Here is a 21,527-nt window from a genome sequence, read left to right on the forward strand (position 1 = left end):
GAGAACAAGTATTTGATATACTGCCGATTTTGCAGGGTTTCCTACTTACAAAGCATGTAGAGGTCTGTAATTTTTTATCATAGGTACACTTCAACTGTGAGAGACGGAATCTAAAACAAAAATCCAGAAAATCACATTGTATGATTTTTAAGTAATTAATTTTCATTTTATTGCATGACATAAGTATTTGATACATCAGAAAAACAGAACTTAATATTTGGTACAGAAACCTTTGTTTGCAATTACAGAGATCATATGTTTCCTGTAGTTCTTGACCAGGTTTGCACACACTGCAGCAGGGATTTTGGCCCACTCCTTCTCCAGATCCTTCAGGTTTCGGGGCTGTCGCTGGGCAATACGGATTTTCAGCCCCCTTCAAAGATTTTCTATTGGGTTCAGGTCTGGAGACTGGCTAGGCCACTCCAGGACCTAGAGATGCTTCTTACGGAGCCACTCCTTAGTTGCCCTGGCTGTGTGTTTCGGGTCGTTGTCATGCTGGAAGACCCAGCCACGACCCATCTTCAATGCTCTTACTGAGGGAAAGAGGTTGTTGGCCAAGATCTCGCGATACATGTCCCCATCCATCCTCCCCTCAATACGGTGCAGTCGTCCTGTCCCCTTTGCAGAAAAGCATCCCCAAAGAATGATGCTTCCACCTCCATGCTTCACGGTTGGGATGGTGTTCTTGGGGTTGTACTCATCCTTCTTCTTCCTCCAAACACGGCGAGTGGAGTTTAGACCAAAAAGCTCTATTTTTGTCTCATCAGACCACACGATCTTCTCCCATTCCTCCTTTGGATCATCCAGATGGTCATTGGCAAACTTCAGACGGGCCTGGACATGCGCTGGCTTGAGCAGGGGGACCTTGCGTGTGCTGCAGGATTTTAATCCATCCGTGCAGTTAATACAGGTAATGAGTGGAAAACAGGAGGGTTCTTAAAGAAAAACTAACAGGTCTGTGAGAGCCAGAATTCTTACTGGTTGGTAGGTGATCAAATACTTATGTCATGCAATAAAATGCAAATAAATTACTTAAAAGTCATACAATGTGATTTTCTGGATTTTTGTTTTAGATTCCGTTTCTCACAGTTGAAGTATACCTATGATAAAAATTACAGACATGCTTTGTAAGTAGGAAAACCTGCAAAATCAGCAGTGTATCAAATACCTGTTCTCCCCACTGTATATATACAGTGTTGTAAGGATGTACAAATGGTTAAAGTACAAAAGGGAAAATAAATTTGTTTTCAAATTCTTTGTGGATCTGTGTAATCTGAGGGAAATATGTGCCTCTAATATGGTCATACATTGGGCAGGAGGTTAGGAAGTGCAACTCAGTTTCCACCTCATTTTGTGGGCAGTGTGCACATAGCCTGTCTTCTCTTGAGAGCCAGGTCTGCCTACGGTGGCCTTTCTCAATAGCATGGCTATGCTCACTGAGTCTGTACATAGTCAACGCTTTCCTTAAGTTTTGGTCAGTCACAGTGGTCAGGTATTCTGACACAATGTACTCTCTGTTTAGGGCCAAATAGCATTCTAGTTTGCTGTTTTTTTTGTTAAATCTTTCCACTGTGTCAAGTAGGTATCATTTAGTTTTCTCATGATTTGGTTGGATCTAATTTTGTTGCTGTCCTGGGGCTCTGTGGGGTGTGTTTATGTTTGTGAACAGAGCCCCAGGACCAGCTTACTTAGGGGACTCTTCTCCAGGTTCATCTCTCTGTAGGTGATGGCTTTGTTATGGAAGGTTTGGGAATCACTTCCTTTTAGGTGGTTGTAGACTTTTAACAGTTATTTTCTGGATTTTGTTAATTAGCGGGTATGGGCCTAATTCTGCCTTTGCATGCATTATTTGGTGTTCTACGTTGTACACGGAATATTTTTGCAGAACTCTGCATGCAGAGTCTCATTTTGGTGTTTGTCCCATTTGGTGAATTCTTGGTTGGTGAGCGGACCCCAAGACCTCACAACCATAAAGGGCAATGGGTTCTATAACTGATTCAAGTATTTTTTTGCCAGATCCTAATTGGTATGCCACATTTTCTGTTTCCTTTAGATGGCATAGAATGCCCTTCTTGCCTTGTCTCTCAGTTCGTTCACAGCTTTGTGGAAGTTACCTGTGGCGTTGATGTTTAGGCCAAGTAATGTATAGTTTTTTGTGTGCTCTCTCTCTCTCTCTCTCTCTCTCTCGCTCTCTCTCTCTCTCTCTCTCTCTCGCTCTTTCACTCGCACCCATACAGTTATGTTTTTGTCTTGCATATTCAAATCAATCACTTATGTTCATCATGAAAAATCTAACAAACAAAAAAAGAATGACAAAATTATTTTTATTTTTTATTTTTTTTGTCTTTGAACACTGTAGCATATCATTAGGCTAGAAATATGGAACAAACGGCAAATGTCTATTTTAGAGAAAGAATGACATTCTGATTAGGATCCAATAAAATGTAATACAATTAAAAGAGGACATAACCCATGAGGGACAAATCTGGGTGTCAAAATGTCAAAGGTAGGTTAAAACACTGCATAATAAAGGAACCACTGCTGTAGGAACGAACAGTGCGAGAAGAAAGATGAGTGTGATCATTTACCACAGGGAATTAGGTGATGTTGCTGTCATCGACTTCCATGCCATCAGTGGAAGCTGTCAAAAGTAAATAAATAAAACGAAAGGGGGGCACAAGGGAGCGGCTGAGTGGCAGATGTTTCCAGAGAAGGATCTCAACAAATAAAAGCAGGGTATCTCTATAATTGTGTACAGTAATTATATATTCAGTCAATCAAATGTGTTATAGCCTATTCATACTATTCTGTGAGGTAGGACAGACGAAGTCATTGTTGTAAATGATGGTTTTCCTAATTAGCTAAATAGTCTTATCCATCTGTAAAATCTATTGGTATCACACGTTCTAGGCCCATAAACACAGCCAGAGGCAGATGCAGTATAAAAAATAAGCAACGTTTATTGAAGGAATAAAGGTTTAGGATGGCTTGTTTTGCATAGGCTACAGTAAAACACAACACTAATGACATGAATGTCTGTAGTGCTGCAGTGCTTTCAAAGACTACTAGTTGACCGTGTTCACAACTGAACAAAAACCGACCAAAAACAGTGACAATTAAAACTACACAATGAAAGACAGGGAAAACAGTTAGTCACATTTAAACATAAACAGTGAATATTTTAGAAATACAAGGTTAATTGAAAGATAATTACCTCAGTGGAGGAAGGGTTCAATATACTGCTTGGACCCCGCATAAACATCTCTCCAAACACATAGGCTAGAATAAACTGAACATTAACATTACTGCAGTGGCATATCTTTCAAAGCAATACATAGTCTGTCAAATTTCAATAAATAACAACTTTTAGAAAGTTAACACATTTCTCTAAACACATATAATAAAATTGACCACACATTTCTTCAAAACCGGATGGTTCTCAAAATAGTTATCCACCAGACACCGTGGCTGTGTTCACACAGGCAGCCCAATTAAGATATTTTGCCAATTATTTTAATATCTGATACCCATCTGATCTTTTCCCTAATGTGCAAACAGCAAAAAAATACATGGAATCTGATCTTTTGACATCCGATATACAGTACCAGTCAAAAGTTTGGACACACCTATTCATTCAAAGGTTTTTCAATATTTTTACTATTTTCTACATTGTATAATAATAGTGAAGACATTAAAACAATGAAATAACAAATATGGAATCATGTAGTAACCAAAAAGGTGTTAAACAAATCAAAATATATTTAAGATTTTAGATTCTTCAATGTAGCCACCCTTTGCCTTGATGACAGCTTTTCACGCTCTTGGCATTCTTTTTTGTTTGTTATACATGACCCTTCATTAGCATGACAACCCCCCCCAAAATGTAAAGGGACAGTGGCAGGAAATTAGCATCTTGAACGCTACTTCAGAGGCTACATCAGTGTGAATGTGCACATCTGACAGTGGGCCACATGTAAAACTGAGTGTTGATAGTCATAAGAAAAGATTGGATGTGGAAAAAAACACAATTGGGTTATTTGGGTGGCTGTGTAAACACAGCCATAGTTCTCCAACAGACACAGCAAAGCAATGACACCACACACTTCGGGTAAAATGCTCTGATCCACGCACTTGTCTAAGGGTCATATCTAGATGGGAAACAGCTTTTAAATATGAAGTCAAAAGCAGATATATTTTTGTGCACTTTAGCTAACTCTAAACCTTTCCCTAAACCTAATTATCCTAACCTGCTGTGTGTGTGTGTTCTTCTAAACCTGCTACAAAAGTAAATTTTGACAAATGCTGAACCCTTCTAAGCAAAACGGGGCAGTTTTGTACTTTTTGATCTGTACCTCTCTAATTAAGGTCCCAGAGGAAACACACTGACCAAACCTAAGGTTCTTACCCTCTCGCTCTCTCTTTCTCTCACACCTAATTCCTAACCCTAAACCTAATTATAACCCTAACTTTAACCCTAAACCTAACCCCTGATCTTAAAATAGCCATTGTCCTCATGGGGATGTGGGAAAAGACCCCATTACGGAAAATGTTCCTTGTTTTACTAACTCCAAAAGTCCCACAAGGATAGTAAAACAAGGAAAATTCCCACGCACACACACATACACGGTCGGCTCTTTTCCAGTGCAAATATATAGTATCACAATGTAATCAGTGAAAACGACAAGTTTGTAAAATGTAACACCGTAAGCGCTAAATGAACGCAATGGGCTACGCCCTCTCCCTCCGTCACTTCCGGGTCTAGTCGGACAGGGTTGTGGAAAAAAATAAGTAGTTGTCATGATATTTACCTAGCCAATCTACAAATGACAGACACATATCAAATTATACAGAGTACATTACCCATGTCAGGGCTCAAGAAGAATTTTCGAGGTATTGTGCAGCTATTTTTTGATAGACAGGAATATGTCTATCACAGACACTAACGTTAGCTAGCTAATTGATGTTTTGACATAGCTAGCTAGCTTGACCAACTAGCATTAGCTACACCACCTAGCAAGTTATTTACCGATAGCTAGCTAACGTTATTGCATTAACATTAGCCACAGATTTAGCTAGGTAAATATCGTCTCGTTTCCCAAGCTATATTTTAAGACACATAACGTTAACTTTATGCACCGGTAGCTATCTAGCAGGGTTAGCTACGGTGCATCACAATCAATATAGCTAGTTTATCAAGCGAATTCGCTAGTCAGCTAACGTTAACTAGCTTTAACTATCCTCATTATTGAACATCAGTATTTTACTGAGTGATTCACCATAATATGCAGTATGATATCGAAGTTAAAGTTACCTAGATATTATCTTGCCTTTCCTGGTAGCTTGCTAGTTAACGCGAATGAACACAATATGTGCATTTTTATGACATTGTAAATGAGCTACTATAGTTAACGTTAGCTTGTGAATTGTTCCTATGTATGCAAGGCTGGCATACAACGTCTCAGCCAAGACTGAGGTCAGGACCGTATGGCATGTATTCACAGGGTCACTGGTTCAAACCTCACTTTAATTGTCCCACCTTACAGAATAATGTGGTAGTAAGCTAACTAACTGAGCAGGTCTGTACTGTGTGTTCATTGTACTCTTTTTGCCCACTGATCCAGGCTGCTGAGTGACTTGATCAGGTGGTGTTGGCACCTTTGTGCCATCTCATTCCAAGTCCCTGAGGAACTTTAATACAGGTAGAATATTTTCTCTTCACCATCAGATGCTCCATCCATCGGTGTGTCATATATATGGCTAGGCAAGCTGTTTAGTACACTCACCCCACACACACACACTTTCCCCTCTCACCCCCAGGAGAAGATGAACGGCCTGTCCATTAGAGAGCTATGCTGCCTGTTCTGCTGCCCTCCTTGCCCCAGCCGCATTGCAGCCAAGCTGGCCTTCCTCCCTCCAGAGCCCACCTACTCAATGCTGCCAGACCCAGAGGCTACAGCTGCGGCAGCAGCCGGGACCGCGCCTGGGGGTGCACCCCCCTCTCTGGGGGCTCCGGGCCTGCGCTCCCGGCTGGGTGGCGTAGGGGGAGACAGAGGAGGAGGAGGAGGGGGAGGAGGAGGAGAGGGCAGGTGGAAGCTCCACCTGACAGAGAGGGCAGAGTTCCAGTACACTCAGAGAGAGCTGGACATGACGGACGTGTTCCTGACAAGGTCTAGCCGGGGGAACAGGGTGGGCTGCATGTACATCCGCTGTGCCCCCAATGCCAGGTGAGTGAGTGGAGGGGAGGAAGAAGATTTTAGTGAATCAATTGGCGGGCTGTGACATTTCTCTTGTTTGTTTTCAAAGAGATGGCATTTGTTTCTCTCTGTGCATAGTGTCTATCCCTAAAAATATACATCTGTGCAGGTTGTTCTATTTATAGAAATGCATGAAGTATGATAGTGTTCTATTAAATTCTATGGTTCTATTGTACAGTACATCACCATTCTATTTTACGTTCTCTTAAATTGTACCTTTTTTTCATTCCCTCTCTCTCTCTCTCTCTCTCCCCATCACCTTCTCACCTCTCTCTCCCCATCACCTTCTCACCTCTCTCTCTCTCTCTCTCTCTCTCTCTCTCTCTCTCTCTCTCCCCATCACCTTCTCACCCCTCTCTCTCTCTCTCTCTCTCTCTCTCTCCCCCATCACCTTCTCACCTCTCTCTCTCTCTCTCTCTCTCTCTCTCTCTCCCCATCACCTTCTCACCTCTCTCTCCCTCCCCATCACCTTCTCACCTCTCTCTCTCTCCCTCCCCATCGCCTTCTCACCTCTCTCTCTCCCTCCCCATCGCCTTCTCACCTCTCTCTCTCCCTCCCCATCGCCTTCTCACCTCTCTCCCTCCCCATCGCCTTCTCACCTCTCTCTCTCTCCCTCCCCATCACCTTCTCACCTCTCTCTCTCCCTCCCCATCGCCTTCTCACCTCTCTCTCCCTCCCCATCGCCTTCTCACCTCTCTCTCCCTCCCCATCGCCTTCTCACCTCTCTCTCTCTCCCTCCCCATCACCTTCTCACCTCTCTCTCTCTCCCTCCCCATCACCTTCTCACCTCTCTCTCTCTCCCTCCCCATCACCTTCTCACCTCTCTCTCTCTCCCTCCCCATCACCTTCTCACCTCTCTCTCTCTCCCTCCCCATCACCTTCTCACCTCTCTCTCTCTCCCTCCCCATCACCTTCTCACCTCTCTCTCTCTCCCTCCCCATCACCTTCTCACCTCCCCATCACCTCCCTCCCTCATCACCTTCTCACGCCCCCATCTCCTTCTCTCCTAGGTTCACATTGCTATTCTCCCATGGTAATGCAGTAGACTTGGGTCAGATGAGTAGCTTCTACATTGGCCTGGGAACGCGTATCAACTGTAACATCTTCTCCTACGACTACTCTGGCTATGGTGTCAGCACCGGCAAACCCTCAGAGAAGAACCTCTACGCTGACATAGACGCTGCCTGGCACTCCCTGCGCTCCCGGTAAACAGCTGTTACACACACACACACAGCCACACCCGCTCGTCAACTAATCATCAAGACCTTTGATCAGCTGAATTAGGGGGCTTTCACACCAAATTTGTTTGGAGTGTTTTTTTCCAAACTCTGTTGCATTTTCCCCCTTAATTTTGTTGGTTTGGACTGGTGTGAACACACTACCCATACTCCGGAGCGCACTAAGCAACACACTGTGGTTTGCTCAAAAAGGGTGGTCTTGGTCCGTTTCAATTCGTACCATGATGCTGTTCGCTGCAGGTGAGAACGCAGTCCGGACCAAACAAAGATGTAGATTAGGGGAGATGGAGACTATACCGGGGATAGGCTATTGAATATAGCCTGTTCACACCGCAGTTAGAGGGGCTTTTTCATCCCGCATGTTGTTGGAAGACCAAAGCATAAGTAATATGAAGATTGGGTCTCACAAGTGATGGTTCAGGATAAACATAGTGCCTTCGGAAAGTATTCAGAGCTCTTTACTTTTTCCACATTTTATGTTACAGCCTTATTCTAAAATGAAAAAATAAATGACAAAATCCTAAGCAATCTACACACAATACCCCATAAAGATGAAACAAAAACAAGTTTTTTGCAAATTAAAAACAAAAATACCTTATTTACATAAGTAATCAGACCCTTTGCTATGAGAATTGAAATTGAGCTCAGGTGCTTCCTGTTTCCATTGATCAGATGTTTCTACAACTTGATTGGAGTCCACCTGTGGTAAATTCAATTGATTGGACATGATTTGGAAAGGCACACACATGTCTATTTAAGGTCCCACAGATGACAGTGCATGTCAGAACAAAAACCAAGCCATGAGATCCAAGGAATTGTCCATAGAGCTCAGAGACAGGATTGTGTTGAGACACAGATCTTGGGGAAGGGTACCAAAAAATGTCTGCAGCATTGAAGGTACCCAAGAACACAGTGGCCTCCATCATTCTTAAATGGAAGAAGTTTAGAACCACCAAGACTCTTAATTGAGCTGGTCACCCGGCCAATCTGAGCAATTGGGGGAGAAGGGCCTTGGTCAGGGAGGTGGCCAAGAACCCAATGGTCACTCTGACAGAGCTCTAGAGTTCCTCTGTGGAGATGGGAGAACCATCCAGAAGAACAACCATCTCTGCAGCACTCCACCAATCGGGCCTTTATGGTAGAGTGACCAGACGGAAACCACCTCTCAGTAAAAGGCACAACAGTCCGCTTGGAGTTTGCCAAAAGGCACCTAAAGTTTCAGACCATGAGAAACAAGATTCTCTGGTCTGATCAAACCAAGATTGAACTCTTTGGCCTGAATGCCAAGCGTCACGTCTGGAGGAAACCTGGCACCATCCCCAAGGTGAAGCATGGTGGTGGTAGCATCATGCTGTGGGGACATCTTTCAGTGGCAGGGACTGGGAGACTAGTTAGGATCGACTGAAAAATGAACGGAGCAAAGTACAGCGAGATCCTTGACGAACCTGCTCCAGAGCGCTCAGGACCTCAGACTGGGGCGAAGGTTCACCTTCCAACAGGACAACGACCCTAAGCACAGTCAAGACAAGAGGTAGGAGTGGCTTTGGGACAAGTCTCTGAATGTCCTTTACTGACCCAGCCAGAGTACGGATGAACCCAAACAAACATCTCAAAGAGATCTGAAAATAGCTATGCAGCAACACTCCCCATCTAACCTGACAGAACTTGAGAGGATATGCGGAGAAGAATGGGGGAAACTCCCCAAATACAGGTGTGCCAAGCTTGTCGCGTCGTACCTAAGACTCGAGGCTGTAATCACTGCCAAAGGTGGTTCAACAAAGTACTGAGTAATATTGATATTTGTTTTTTTCTAAAACCTGTTTTTTGCTTTGTCATTATGGGTTATTGTGTGTGATTGATGATAAAAAATGTACGATGTAATCAATTTTAGAATAAGGCTGTAACCTGTGGAAAAAGTCAAGTGGTCTGAATAATTTCCGAAGGCACTGTAGATGGATTTAACGTGAGCGTTTTTGTCAAATTAACAAATTACTTGCATGGACATATGGTTTTGTTTAGGATTTTGGCAATGTGAAATTAACCGGACCAAATGGGAGGCAAAAATGCAATGTAACAAATAATCAAACTCTGAATCAAACTGTAGCTCAAAATTGTGTGAAACTTCCTTATATAGTGCACAGCTGAGGCTGCACACACTAGGGCTGACCCCATTTCGTCAACTGGTCGATTGTTTGGTTGATAGGCTGTTGGTCTGAGATTTGAGAGGGTAGCCTAGTGGTTAGAGCGTTTGACTAGTAACCGAAAGGTTGCAAGTTCGAATCCCCGAGCTGACAAGGTACAAGTTCTGCCCTTGAACATACTGTTCCTAGGCCGTCATTGAAAATAAGAATTTGTTCTTAACTGACTTGCCTAGTAAAATTAAGGTAAAATTTAAAAAAATATAATTTAGTCGAGCAGTAGCAAAAATAAACATTTTTTTTCATGGTGTATAAGACAACTGTCTAATTCTCGCCTGCCTGAGTTAACTAGTCCATTGTGGAGGCTGTGGGGATGGCACAGTCCATCACTCTAAGACATGCTACTGAAGTTGTATATGTTTATATTACGTAAGAACAATGGTGCAACACAAAAAATTCTATAATTTTATTACATACATTCTTCCATGTCGGGTAGCGGTCGCTGTCCACTGTTCTGAAACATCAGTGCGCTGTTGAATTGGCACCTTTTCCTAGACCATGTTGCTATGCGCATTATACTGAATTTACTACTGATATTTTCTTGATCACCTTATTGTTATTATTACTAGTACCAGCCGGGCCAGACTGATTATGATTTTTCAACGCCGATACCGATTATTGGAAGACCCCAAAAAAAATCAGATACCGATTAATCGGACGATTTTTATTTATTTATTTATTTGTAATAATGACAATTACAACAATACTGAATGAACACTGATTTTAACTTAATATAATACATCAATAAAATCAGTTTAGCCTCAAATAAAATGAAACATGTTCAATTTGGTTTAAATAATGCAAAAACAAAGTGTTGGAGAAGAAAGTAAAAGTGCAATATGTGCCATGTAAAAAGCTAACGTTTAAGTTCCTTACTCAGAGCATGAGAACATATGAAAGCTGGTGGTTCCTTTTAACATTAGTCTTCAATATTCCCAGGTAAGACGTTTTAGGTTGTAGTTATTATAGGACAATTTCTCTCTATACGATTTGTATTTCATATACCTTTGACTATTGGATGTTCTTATAGGCACTTTAGTATTGCCAGTGTAACAGTATAGCTTCTGTCCCTCTCCTTGCCCCTGCCTGGGCTCGAACCAGGAACACAACGACAACAGCCAACCTCGAAGCAGCGTTACCCATCGCTCAACGAAAGCCGCGGCCCTTGCAGAGCAAGGGAAACAACCACTCCAAGTCTCAGAGCGAGTGACATTTGAAACGCTATTAGCGCGCACTCCGCTAACTAGCTAGCCATTTCACATCTGTTACGCCAGCCTAATCTCAGGAGTTGATAGGCTTGAAGTCATAAACAGCTCAATGCTTGAAGCACAGCAAAGAGCTGCTGGCAAAATGCGCGAAAGTGCTGTTTGAATGAATGCTTACGAGCCTGCTGGTGCCTACCATCGCTCAGTCAGACTTCTCTATCAAATCATAGACTTAATTATAACATAATAACACACAGAAATACGACCCTTAGGTCATTAATATGGTCGAATCCGGAAACTATCATCTCGAAAACAAGATGTTTAGTCTTTCAGTGAAATACGGAACCGTTCCGTATTTAATGTAACGGGTGGCATCCATAAGTCTAAATATTCCTGTTACATTGCAAACCTTCAATGTTATGTCATAATTATGTACGATTCTGGCAAATTAGGCGGCCCAAACTGTTGCAAAAACACTGACTCTGCGTGCAATGAACGCAAGAGAAGTGACGCAATTTCACCTGGGTAATATTGCCTGATAACCTGGATTTCTTTTAGCAAAATATGCAGGTTTAAAAATATATACTTCTGTGTATTGATTTTAAGAAAGGCATTGATGTTTATGGTTAGGTACAGTCGTGCAACGATTGTGCTTTTTTCGCAAATGTGCTTTTGTTAAATCATCCCCCATTTGGGGAAGTTGGCTGTCTTTGTTAGGAAGAAATAGTCTTCACAGAGTTTACAACGAGCCAGGTTAGCAGGCAATATTAACTAAATATCCAGGTTTAAAAATATATACTTGTGTATTGATTTTAAGAAAGGCATTGATGTTTATGGTTAGGTACACATTGGAGCAAGACAGTCCTTTTTCGTGAATACGCACCGATTTATATGCAACGCAGGACACGCTAGATAACTAGACATGGTTGATGATATTACTATCTGATTATGATTGATTGATTGTTTTTAATAAGATAAGTTTAATGCTAGCTAGCAACTTACCTTGGCTTCTTACTGCATTCGCGTAACAGGCAGTGTCCTCGTGGAATGCAATGTAATCAGGTGGTTAGAGCATTGGACTAGTTAACTGTAAGGTTGCAAGACTGAATCCCCGAGCTGACAAGGTAAAAATCTGTCATTCTGCCCACGAACAAGGCAGTTAACCCACCGTTCCTAGGCCGTCATTGAAAATAAGAATGTGTTCTTAACTGACTTGCCTAGTTAAATAAAGGTGTAAAAAATATATATATATTTGCCAAATCGGTGTCCAAAAATACCGATTTCCGATTGTTATGAAAACTTGAAATCGGCCCTAATTAATCACCCATTCCGATTAATCGGTCGACCTCTAATTACTAGTATGATCATTATATAACACAAACTCAAAAACGTTCTGGGACACTAAAGTCCATGGAGAATAAGAACACCTCCTCCCAGCTGCCCACTGCACTGAAGATAGGAAATACTGTCACCACCAATTAATCCAAAATAATTGAGAATTTCAATAAGCATTTTTCTACGGCTGGCCATGCTTTCCATCTGGCTACCCCTACCCTGGTCAACAGCACTGACCCCCCCACAGCAACTCGCCCAAACCATCCCCATTTATCCTTCTCCCAAATCCAGTCAGCTGATGTTTTGAAAGAGCTGCAAAATCTAGACCCCTACAAATCAGCCGGGCCAGACAATTTGGACCCTTTCCTTCTAAAATGATCTGCCGAAATTGTTGCCATACATCGGCTATTACTAGCCTCTTCAACCTCTCTTTTGTGTCGTCTGAGATTCCCAAAGATTGGAAAGCAGCTGGGGTCATCCCCCTCTTCAAAGGGGGAGGACACTCTTGACCCAAACTGCTACAGGCCTACAGCTATCCTACCCTGCCTTTCTAAGGTCTTCGAAAGCCAAGTCAACAAACAGATTACCGACCATTCGAATCTCACCATACCTTCTCCGCTATGCAATCTGGTTTCAGAGCTGGTCATGGGTGCACCTCAGACACGCTCAAGGTCCTAAACGATATCTTAACCGCCATCGATAAGAAACAATACTGTGCAGCCGTATTCATTGACTTGGCCAAGGCTTTCGACTCTGTCAATCACCACATCCTCATTGGCAGACTCGATAGCCTTGGTTTCTCAAATAATTGCCTCGCCTGGTTCACCAACTACTTCTCTGATAGAGTTCAGTGTGTCAAATCGGAGGTCCTGTTGTCCGGGCACCTGGCAGTCTCTATGGGGGTACCACAGGGTTCAATTCTTGGACCGACTCTCTTCTCTGTAAAAGTCAATGATGTCGCTTTTGCTGCTGGTGAGTCTCTGATCCACCTCTACGCAGACGACACCATTCTGTATACTTCTGGCCCTTCTTTGGACACTATGTTAACAACCCTCCAGACGAGCTTCAATGCCATACAACTCTCCTTCCGTGGCCTCCAATTGCTCTTAAATACAAGTAAAACTAAATGCATGCTCTTCAACCGATCACTGCCTGAACCTGCCCGCCCGTCCAACATCACAACTCTGGACTGTTCTGACTTAGAATATGTGGACAACTACAATGACCTAGGTGTCTGGTTAGACTGTAAATTATCCTTCCAGACTCACATCAAACATCTCCAATCCAAAGTTAAATCTAGAATTGGCGTCCTATTTCGCAACAAAGCATCCTTCACTCATGCTGCCAAACATACCCTCATAAAACTGACCATCCTACCTGTCCTCGACTTCGGCGATGTCATTTACAAAATAGCCTCCAATACCCTACTCAATAAATTGGATGCTGTCTATCACAGTGCCATCCGTTTTGTCACCAAAGCCCCATATACTACCCACCACTGCGACCTGTACGCTCTTGTTGGCTGGCCCTCGCTTCATACTCGTCGCCAAACCCACTGGCTCCAGGTCATCTACAAGACCCTGCTTGGTAAAGTCCCCCCTTATCTCAGCTCGCTGGTCACCATAGCAGCACCCACCTGTGGCACACGCTCCAGCAGGTATATGTCTCTGGTCACCCCCAAAACCAATTCTTCCTCTCTCCTTCCAGTTCTCTGCTGCCAATTACTGGAACGAACTACAAAATTCTCTGAAACTGGAAACTCCTATCTCCCTCACTAGCTTTAAGCACCAGCTATCAGAGCAGCTCACAGATTACTGCACCTGTACATAGCCAATCTAAAAGTTAGCCCAAACAACTACCTCTCCCCCTACTGTATTTATTTATTTATTTATTTATTTATTTATTTATTGTGCTCCTTTGCACCCCATTATTTATATCTCTACTTTGCACATTCTTCCACTGCAAATCTACCATTCCAGTGTTTTACTTGCTATATTTTATTTACTTCGCAAACCATGGCCTTTTTTTTTTTTTACCTTTACCTCCTATCTCACCTCATTTGTTCACATTGTATATAGACTTATTTTTTATACTGTATTATTGACTGTATGTTTGTAACTCTGTATGTTTGTGTTGTTGTGTGTGTCGAACTGCTTTGCTTTATCTTGGCCAGGTCGCAATTGTAAATGAGAACTTGTTCTCAACTTGCTTACCCGGTTAAATAAAGGTGAAATAAAAAATAAATAATAAAAATATATAGAATATTAAGTGATGTCATTATCATTAGTGGGCTTATTAGAGCAGCCTTGTATACCGACCGTCAAGCTGTAGACCTAAGAGCGCACCATGTTTAGGCTTAATACCATAACTTACTCATTCCCATATTTCAATACCTATGTAGGCTACTGTGTCAATCATTCATTCATTCTTTCGTTCATGACATCACACAGCATACGAGTCATTCATGATTTGAAATGCAATCAAGCATTTTTTTTTAGGTTTCAAATAAAATGACAAAGCGATCTTTGAATAATTAGTGTAAACAATAAATATATCGTTCCATGTCAGCGATTGCATTCACGAACGTATGTGTCTGTTTTTAGTCTTTGCTGTAATAAAGGCTTTCCCCCAAAAAATAACCTTACAACAGACTCTCTGGTACATTTTTAATTTATTTAGTGTGTTCATTGTTCTAAAACAGTCCAAAAATGATATTGTAATCTAACAGCACTTGTTTGGTACACATCTGACTTCCCCGTTACCTCCTGAGCAACCATACATTCCCCCTTTCCAAGTTTGTCATCTGAGTTTCTGAGCCCGCCACAATCAAATCAATTGCGGTCGGACTCCCTCTATTAATTCATCTGTGTGACTTAATTATTTTATTAAGCAGTGTGCTTAAAGCATCAGACAAGCAAATAGTTGATTTGATTAAAACACATAGGATGTGGAAAAATATACTTACATTTTTTTTCGAACCATCAATTGGTCGAAATAACATGACTCTTGGTCAACCAATATTATTTTTTGTCGGGGACAGCCCTAGCAAACACTGAATACCACAGCCAGGTCACCCATGATACAGGTCAGTATTCGACATCCATCCATGTCTGAGGTTGTTGAGAGACGACTTGGAAACTGGCCACTAGGGGCAACAGTTAGCGCTGTTACCATCAAGTAGGTTTTGCTTGAGCATTGAGGAAGGGGATGGCGGATGGGCGTAAGCATCTGCATTTGATTCCAAATGTTGCAAGTTCGAATCCAGCGATATAATCCGATGTGTAATTCCGATTTGAGACTGTGAGAGCGTATTGGAAAAACAAGTAGGCCTGTTTTGGTTCTCTCTGTATTTGTTTACTCAGTTCTCTGTCTCTGTATGTGTGTGTCAGGTATGGCATCAGCCCAGAGAACATCATCCTGTATGGACAAAGTATTGGCACGGTACCCACGGTGGACCTGGCGTCCAGGTTTGAGTGTGCTGCTGTGGTGCTCCACTCCCCTCTCACCTCTGGCATGAGGGTGGCCTTCCCCGACACCAAGAAGACCTACTGCTTTGATGCCTTCCCCAAGTAAGACACACATGCACAATGAAAAGCCATTAGAATGCTTAATTTAGATCCAGGACAAAATAAATTGTCATAAAGGCCCACTTCTTTTGGATTAAATAGATATTTGGACTCCTCACCCAAAAACCACATTACAAAACAATCATACACAAATACAATCGCAGAAACAAGGACAAGGTCTCGTAGACTGCTTACTAACTGATTATAACCAATGTATTGCAGCATAGAGAAGGTGTCTAAGATCCCATCCCCAGTGCTGATCATCCACGGGACGGAGGACGAGGTGATCGACTTCTCCCACGGCCTGGCTCTGTTTGAGCGCTGTCCCAAGGCCGTGGAGCCACTCTGGGTGGAGGGGGCGGGACACAACGACATAGAGCTCTACAGCCAATACCTGGAGAGACTACGGCGCTTCATCAACCACGACCTGGCTGCAGCACACGCCTGAGAGAGGAGGAGAGGGTGTGTGTGTGTCTGTGTGTGTTTTTAGCTCTGTGTGTGCGTGTGTCTGTAAGGAGCTGTACAAAGTCATCAACCTACAGGAGAGGAGCATCCAGTATGCTGTAAATCTGTGAGTGCGTTGAGGGTATGTGTGTTGACTCATGGGTATGTGTGTTGACTCATGGAAATGAATGACCTCTTAATATGGACACGACTGTCCGACTTTGGATACGTGTTCCTTGAGACTTCCTGAGGCTGAATATGGGTGCGCACCTACAAACTGTCTTCTCTGTGTACATACAGGTAACTGACGAAATAAAGGAAACACCAACAGTGTCTTAGTAGGGCGTTGGGCCACCACGAGCCGCCAGAACAGCTTCAATGCGCCTTGGCAAAGATTCTACAAGTGTCTGGAACACACAACCACAACCCCTTTTTAAATGTGTTTTGTCCAATATTTGTATATATATTTTTATCCCAGCCCCCCGTCCCCGCAGGAGCCCTTTTATCTTTTGGTAGGCCGTCATTGTAAATAAGGATTTGTTCTTAACTGACTTGCCTAGTTACATTTTTTTTAAAACTATGCTTCTTTGAGACCCCTCTTTCAAAGTCACTGAGTTCTCTTCTAGCTATGGTAGCCCAAATAATGGGCAACTGGGCATTTTTATCCAACTCTTAAGCATGATGGGATGTTAAATTGCTTAACTAACTCAGGAACCACCGCTGTGTGGAAGCACCTGCTTTCAAAATACTTTGTGTCCCTCATTTACTAAAGTGTTTCCTTTCTTTTGGCAGTTACATGTATGTATGTATGTATGTATGTACAACTCAAGAGTTGAAGATGCTATCTGTATGGACCTGAGTAGACATCACTCCTCCCTGTGTCTACAGTAGACAGCTGTCTGTCTGCTTTTGTATTTCTCCCCGTCGCTCTTAAGAGACATCCTCCCTCTCTGGATTGCTTTCACCAATCCAGAGAGGGGGGAGAACTGGCCTTTTTAAGAGTCATTTGAGAAATAATATTTTCTCAAGCCAGTTATTTTCTGTCCACTTGCCCCTGTCCGCTTGCTAAGAAGTTAAAACAGGAGAGAAGACTTTCTCATATTATCAGAAGGTCTTCTCTCCTGTGAGTCTGTGTCTTAACTTCTTAGTTTAAGGTTCTAATAACTGAGTGAGGGCAAGGAATGAAGATGTACTGCGGTATTTAATCTTACTATTTGTTTGACTGTTGCCCATCCATATGATCCAATGTGTCTGAAGTCTACGGGTAGTGGAGACTTTGATGTCTCTGAAGCCTTAGATGAACATAGATTTGTAGTCACAAACACATCTGGAATCAGGCTAGAAAATACTAGCAATAAAACCAAACAAGTTTGTTTTTGTAAGGAGACCTCTGTGTCTGTCTTGATAGATTGCAAATGTGAATGAAGAACAATCAAGCCTATACAACAAAACCGGTTTGAGGAGTCTTTGGAAAATCTCTTTTAGTTTTCATTTTTAGGAACAGTCTTCTCTGTAGCTCTTGAGAAGATGGTTCAGTTGACTGTTTTGAGGATGGAGAGAGCAGGACTGATGATCAGTTGCAGTGGATGATGTCCGCGAAGCCATCTGAACGGTCATTTTCTGTCAAAGTAACATGTTGTTTCATGCGTCTTACATTTGACATCGTACACGTACGCAATAGTTGTTTCGGTTTGCTGCTACTTGTCTGTATCAAACACAGGACGACAGACCTTTTCTATTCCTAATGGTAAAGAAATTGTGTTATAGCGTCTTATAAATAGAACACTTTTACTGACTTTCTGAGATCTGGAGGGATTACACATTCCTTAATTCACACTTATCCTCAATCTTTGCTCATGCTTTTTCTCTCAAAGTAATAACATTTTTATAGTGTATAGCAGAGCCACAGATAGACATAGAATTAGGGCTTGACTCAATCCTTATCACTGAGGTTCAGCGCTGTAGCGCGGTTGAAATGTGAAGGTTATTTGCGATTTGAGCCGACATGCAGTGTTTACCGTGAATGCGGTCTCCGCAAGCGCAGGAACATTACTTGGACGTTTCTATCGGGCTGTAACGCAGGTCTCCAGCACTACGGATTGAGTCGATCCATTACTCAAACTCTGTTTGAAACGTCGAATCATAATTAGGTTCCATAACATCGATGGAGCCAACATGAATGCCAGTTTCATGAACTGATGGTATGATATCTGTGGTGTATAGGAGCTCTTCCATGGTGACAGAATGATTCATGTCTGATCCAAGCCGTAAACGAGCTTCTCACTGTTAGTGTGGTGCAGGTTCCACCACATCAGTACACAAACAACCACACGGCACAAGCAAGCATGATAAGCAGGTCTTAAGTTCAGGACTATTGTACAAAGCATCCAAAGTGTAGTTAAATATAACATGTACATACAGTGTCTATTTTAGTATTGTTGACTAACTGACCCTCCCCCCAGAAAGACCTGAAGCAAGGACTCTAGGAATGACTAGAAGAATAGAATACTGCAGTTACTGTCTATAATAGTACCTCTCTATTGAAGGGACAACGGCTGGTGTATGCTGAACAACACTACTTAACACTGCAGTCATCCTGGGTCAAAGTGTCACTTTGTAGGCGGGCTGCTTTTCCATGATCATTTTGAACAAGTATCTATTCCATTTTCACTGTATGCTGTGTGTCACCCAACCTAAGGTGGTGGAAGTTCCTCTGCCTCTTTTTGCCAGGGTTCTAGGCTCACAAGGGTTCTAGACTTGCCAGGGTTCTAGGATGAGACTAGACCTGTTCCAGTTTTCATTATTGTACCCTAGGTGGTTCTTGCTAAGAAGGTGTCTGAATATAAGGGGGGATAATTAATACCGTGGTTCATTGAGATTTGAGACTGAATAGAGAATAGTTTCTCTTGACCTTTATGATAATGAAAGTGAGGTAGCGATACCTTGACGACTGTGTGCATGTCTATTATTTGTGTTTTGCTGGGCAAATGTTTGGGTGGGGAATATAACTTTGTGTGTGTGATGCCAGAGGACAAAGTAGATATCTCAAGGCATTGCACGATATAGGGCTTTTTAAACTGGGGTATTGATTGTTTTTTATTACTGCAACTAAAGTATTGATTTGAGTTTTGTGCTAGAGTTTGGATAGGGGAAATGCTGGGTGGGGTTAGAACACGTGGGAGGGGTTTATATATGGATATTGTACTTACCTATTCTATGTTTGTTATGATTTGTAATTTTATCTTTTCTTTTTTTGAAATAAAAAATTATGTAATGACATTAATTAATGGGACTGAACCTTGACCTTTTTATTGACAATGGGGGAAACAATAAAGAACAATTATGTACAAAAATATGAACCCGCGTTGATCATTTGTTGACTCTAGGTTGTAAAAAACAAATCACATTTGTGAATGAATGTAGTAACTACAGTGCATTGTTCATTAACAAGTAATAGACTGTTCTCTCTGCTAAGTGTGGAATCAACAGGACCCTGAACAGATTCTACCCCCAAGCCATACGTCTGCTAAATAGTTAGTGCAGGTAGCTGTTTTGGGTAACTCTTTAACTATCTCCATTGACCCTTTTTACACCAACTTTTTTTGCCTCATCACATATGCTGCTGCTACTGTTTATCCTGTTGCCTTGTCACTTTATTCCTAGTTATATGTACAGTTGAAGTCGGAGGGTTGCATACACCTTAGCCAAACACATTTAAACCCAGTTTTTCACAATTCATGACATTTAATCCTAGTAAAAATTCCCTGTCTTAGGTCAGGATCACCACTTTATTGTAAATCTTGATGGGAAAAATGTACTACACAACATACACTTAGTGTTACTTTCTTAGCTACAGGATACATATCTCCCTGGCATATTCAATAATTTATGCAGCAGCATACAATACATTTTTGGATTTTTGGACCTTGTTGTGCTGTTCTCACTTGAACAGGAAGGTACGGCGGTCCTTCTTGTGGTAAAATATTCTCTGGCATTCTCTGGATTTAAGGTGCTTTCAAGACAACTGGGAACTCTGGAAAAAAACAAGGTCAAATCATCACGTCAGTGATCTTCAGATCGGAGCTCTAGAAAGAGGCCTGAGTTCCCGACTTGGAAGACTGTTCAAAACATATTTTCCAAGTCTGAGCTATTTTTTTATAGAGTTCCCAGCTTTCTTGAACTCACTAAAGTCTGAGATTTCCCAGTTCCGAGTTTCTAGTTGTTTTGAACACAGCAGAAGTCATGTATTCACCCTTTTCTGGCCCATGGCATGCAAATGTTTATCCTGTTAAGCTTGGAAAAGAGACCCTTAAACCCAGACTTGAACCACACACCCAGTCCACTGAATAGCAGGCCAGTGATTGCTTTGCAACTCTTGCAGTTAGCCACTAATTCCTTCCAAACACTGAGCCAATCACGACGCAACTAGAGAACATTACCAACCCCAATGCTCTGTATTTTCCGCTGGCTGCCCCACCACCACAGAAAACATTGAGCTACGCTGAAACACCTGCATTACTCAAGAAAACAAAAACTAGACCATGTTTGTATGCAGATTTTTTAACTCAATGCTTCTTTTTTTTTTACATTGTTTGCAAACTGATTTTGTGATACGTATTAATGCCAAAATAATATGCAAAACAGGCAACAACAAGAACAACAATTATATCTATAGTTTGGACACACACTTGGACACACTCATTCAAGGGTTTTTCTTTATTTTTACTATTTTCTACATTGTAGAAGACATCAAAACTATGAAAGAAGTAGTAACCAAGAAAGTGTTAAACATATTTTATATTTTATATTCTTCAAAGTAGCCACCCTTTGCCTTGATGACAGCTTTGCACACTCTTGGCATTCTCTCAACCAGCTCCATCAGGTAGTCATCTGGAATGCATTTCAATTAACAGGTGTGCCTTCTTAAAAGTTAATTTTTCCTTCTTAATGCATTTGAGCCAATCAGTTGTGTTGTGACAAGGTAGGGGTGCATACAGAAGATAGCCTTTTTTGGTAAAAGACCAAGTCCATATTATGGCAAGAACAGCTCAAATAAGCAAAGAGAAATGACAGTCCATCATTACTTTAAGACATAAAGGTCACTCAATACGGAAAATGTCAAGAACTTTGAACTTTTTCAAGTGCAGTCGCAAAAACCATCAAGCGCCATGATGAAACTGGGTCTCATGAGGACCGCCACAGGAAAGGAAGTTACCTCTGATGCGGAGGATAGGTTCATTTGAGTTATCAGCATCAAATTGCAGCCCCAAAAAATGCTTCACAGAGT

The 21,527-nt window shown here is 41.9% G+C and overlaps 1 protein-coding gene across 2 annotated transcripts; it reads left to right on the forward strand.

Annotated features, from left to right (window-relative positions):
• Window positions 1–4,729: 4,729 nt before the first annotated feature.
• LOC110508435 (alpha/beta hydrolase domain-containing protein 17A) lies at window positions 4,730–19,595 on the forward strand. 2 transcript variants are annotated; one of them, XR_005040209.1, is made up of 7 exons: window positions 4,730–4,890; window positions 5,622–5,699; window positions 5,818–6,224; window positions 7,265–7,459; window positions 15,620–15,799; window positions 16,019–16,367; window positions 16,541–16,601. XR_005040209.1 is itself a non-coding variant. In XM_036966322.1 (6 exons), exons 3-6 carry the CDS (start codon window positions 5,824–5,826, stop codon window positions 16,242–16,244), a joined length of 1,002 nt encoding a protein of 333 aa, XP_036822217.1. In that variant the 5' UTR covers window positions 4,730–4,890; window positions 5,622–5,699; window positions 5,818–5,823; the 3' UTR covers window positions 16,245–19,595. The 2 variants fall into 2 exon arrangements, 1 of the variants encoding a protein (XP_036822217.1); XM_036966322.1 differs by having other exon boundaries at window positions 16,019–19,595.
• The last annotated feature ends 1,932 nt before the right edge of the window (window positions 19,596–21,527 follow it).

The sequence above is a fragment of the Oncorhynchus mykiss genome, chromosome 28, assembly GCF_013265735.2.
Source record: "Oncorhynchus mykiss isolate Arlee chromosome 28, USDA_OmykA_1.1, whole genome shotgun sequence".
NCBI classification, from domain to species: Eukaryota; Metazoa; Chordata; class Actinopteri; order Salmoniformes; family Salmonidae; genus Oncorhynchus; species Oncorhynchus mykiss.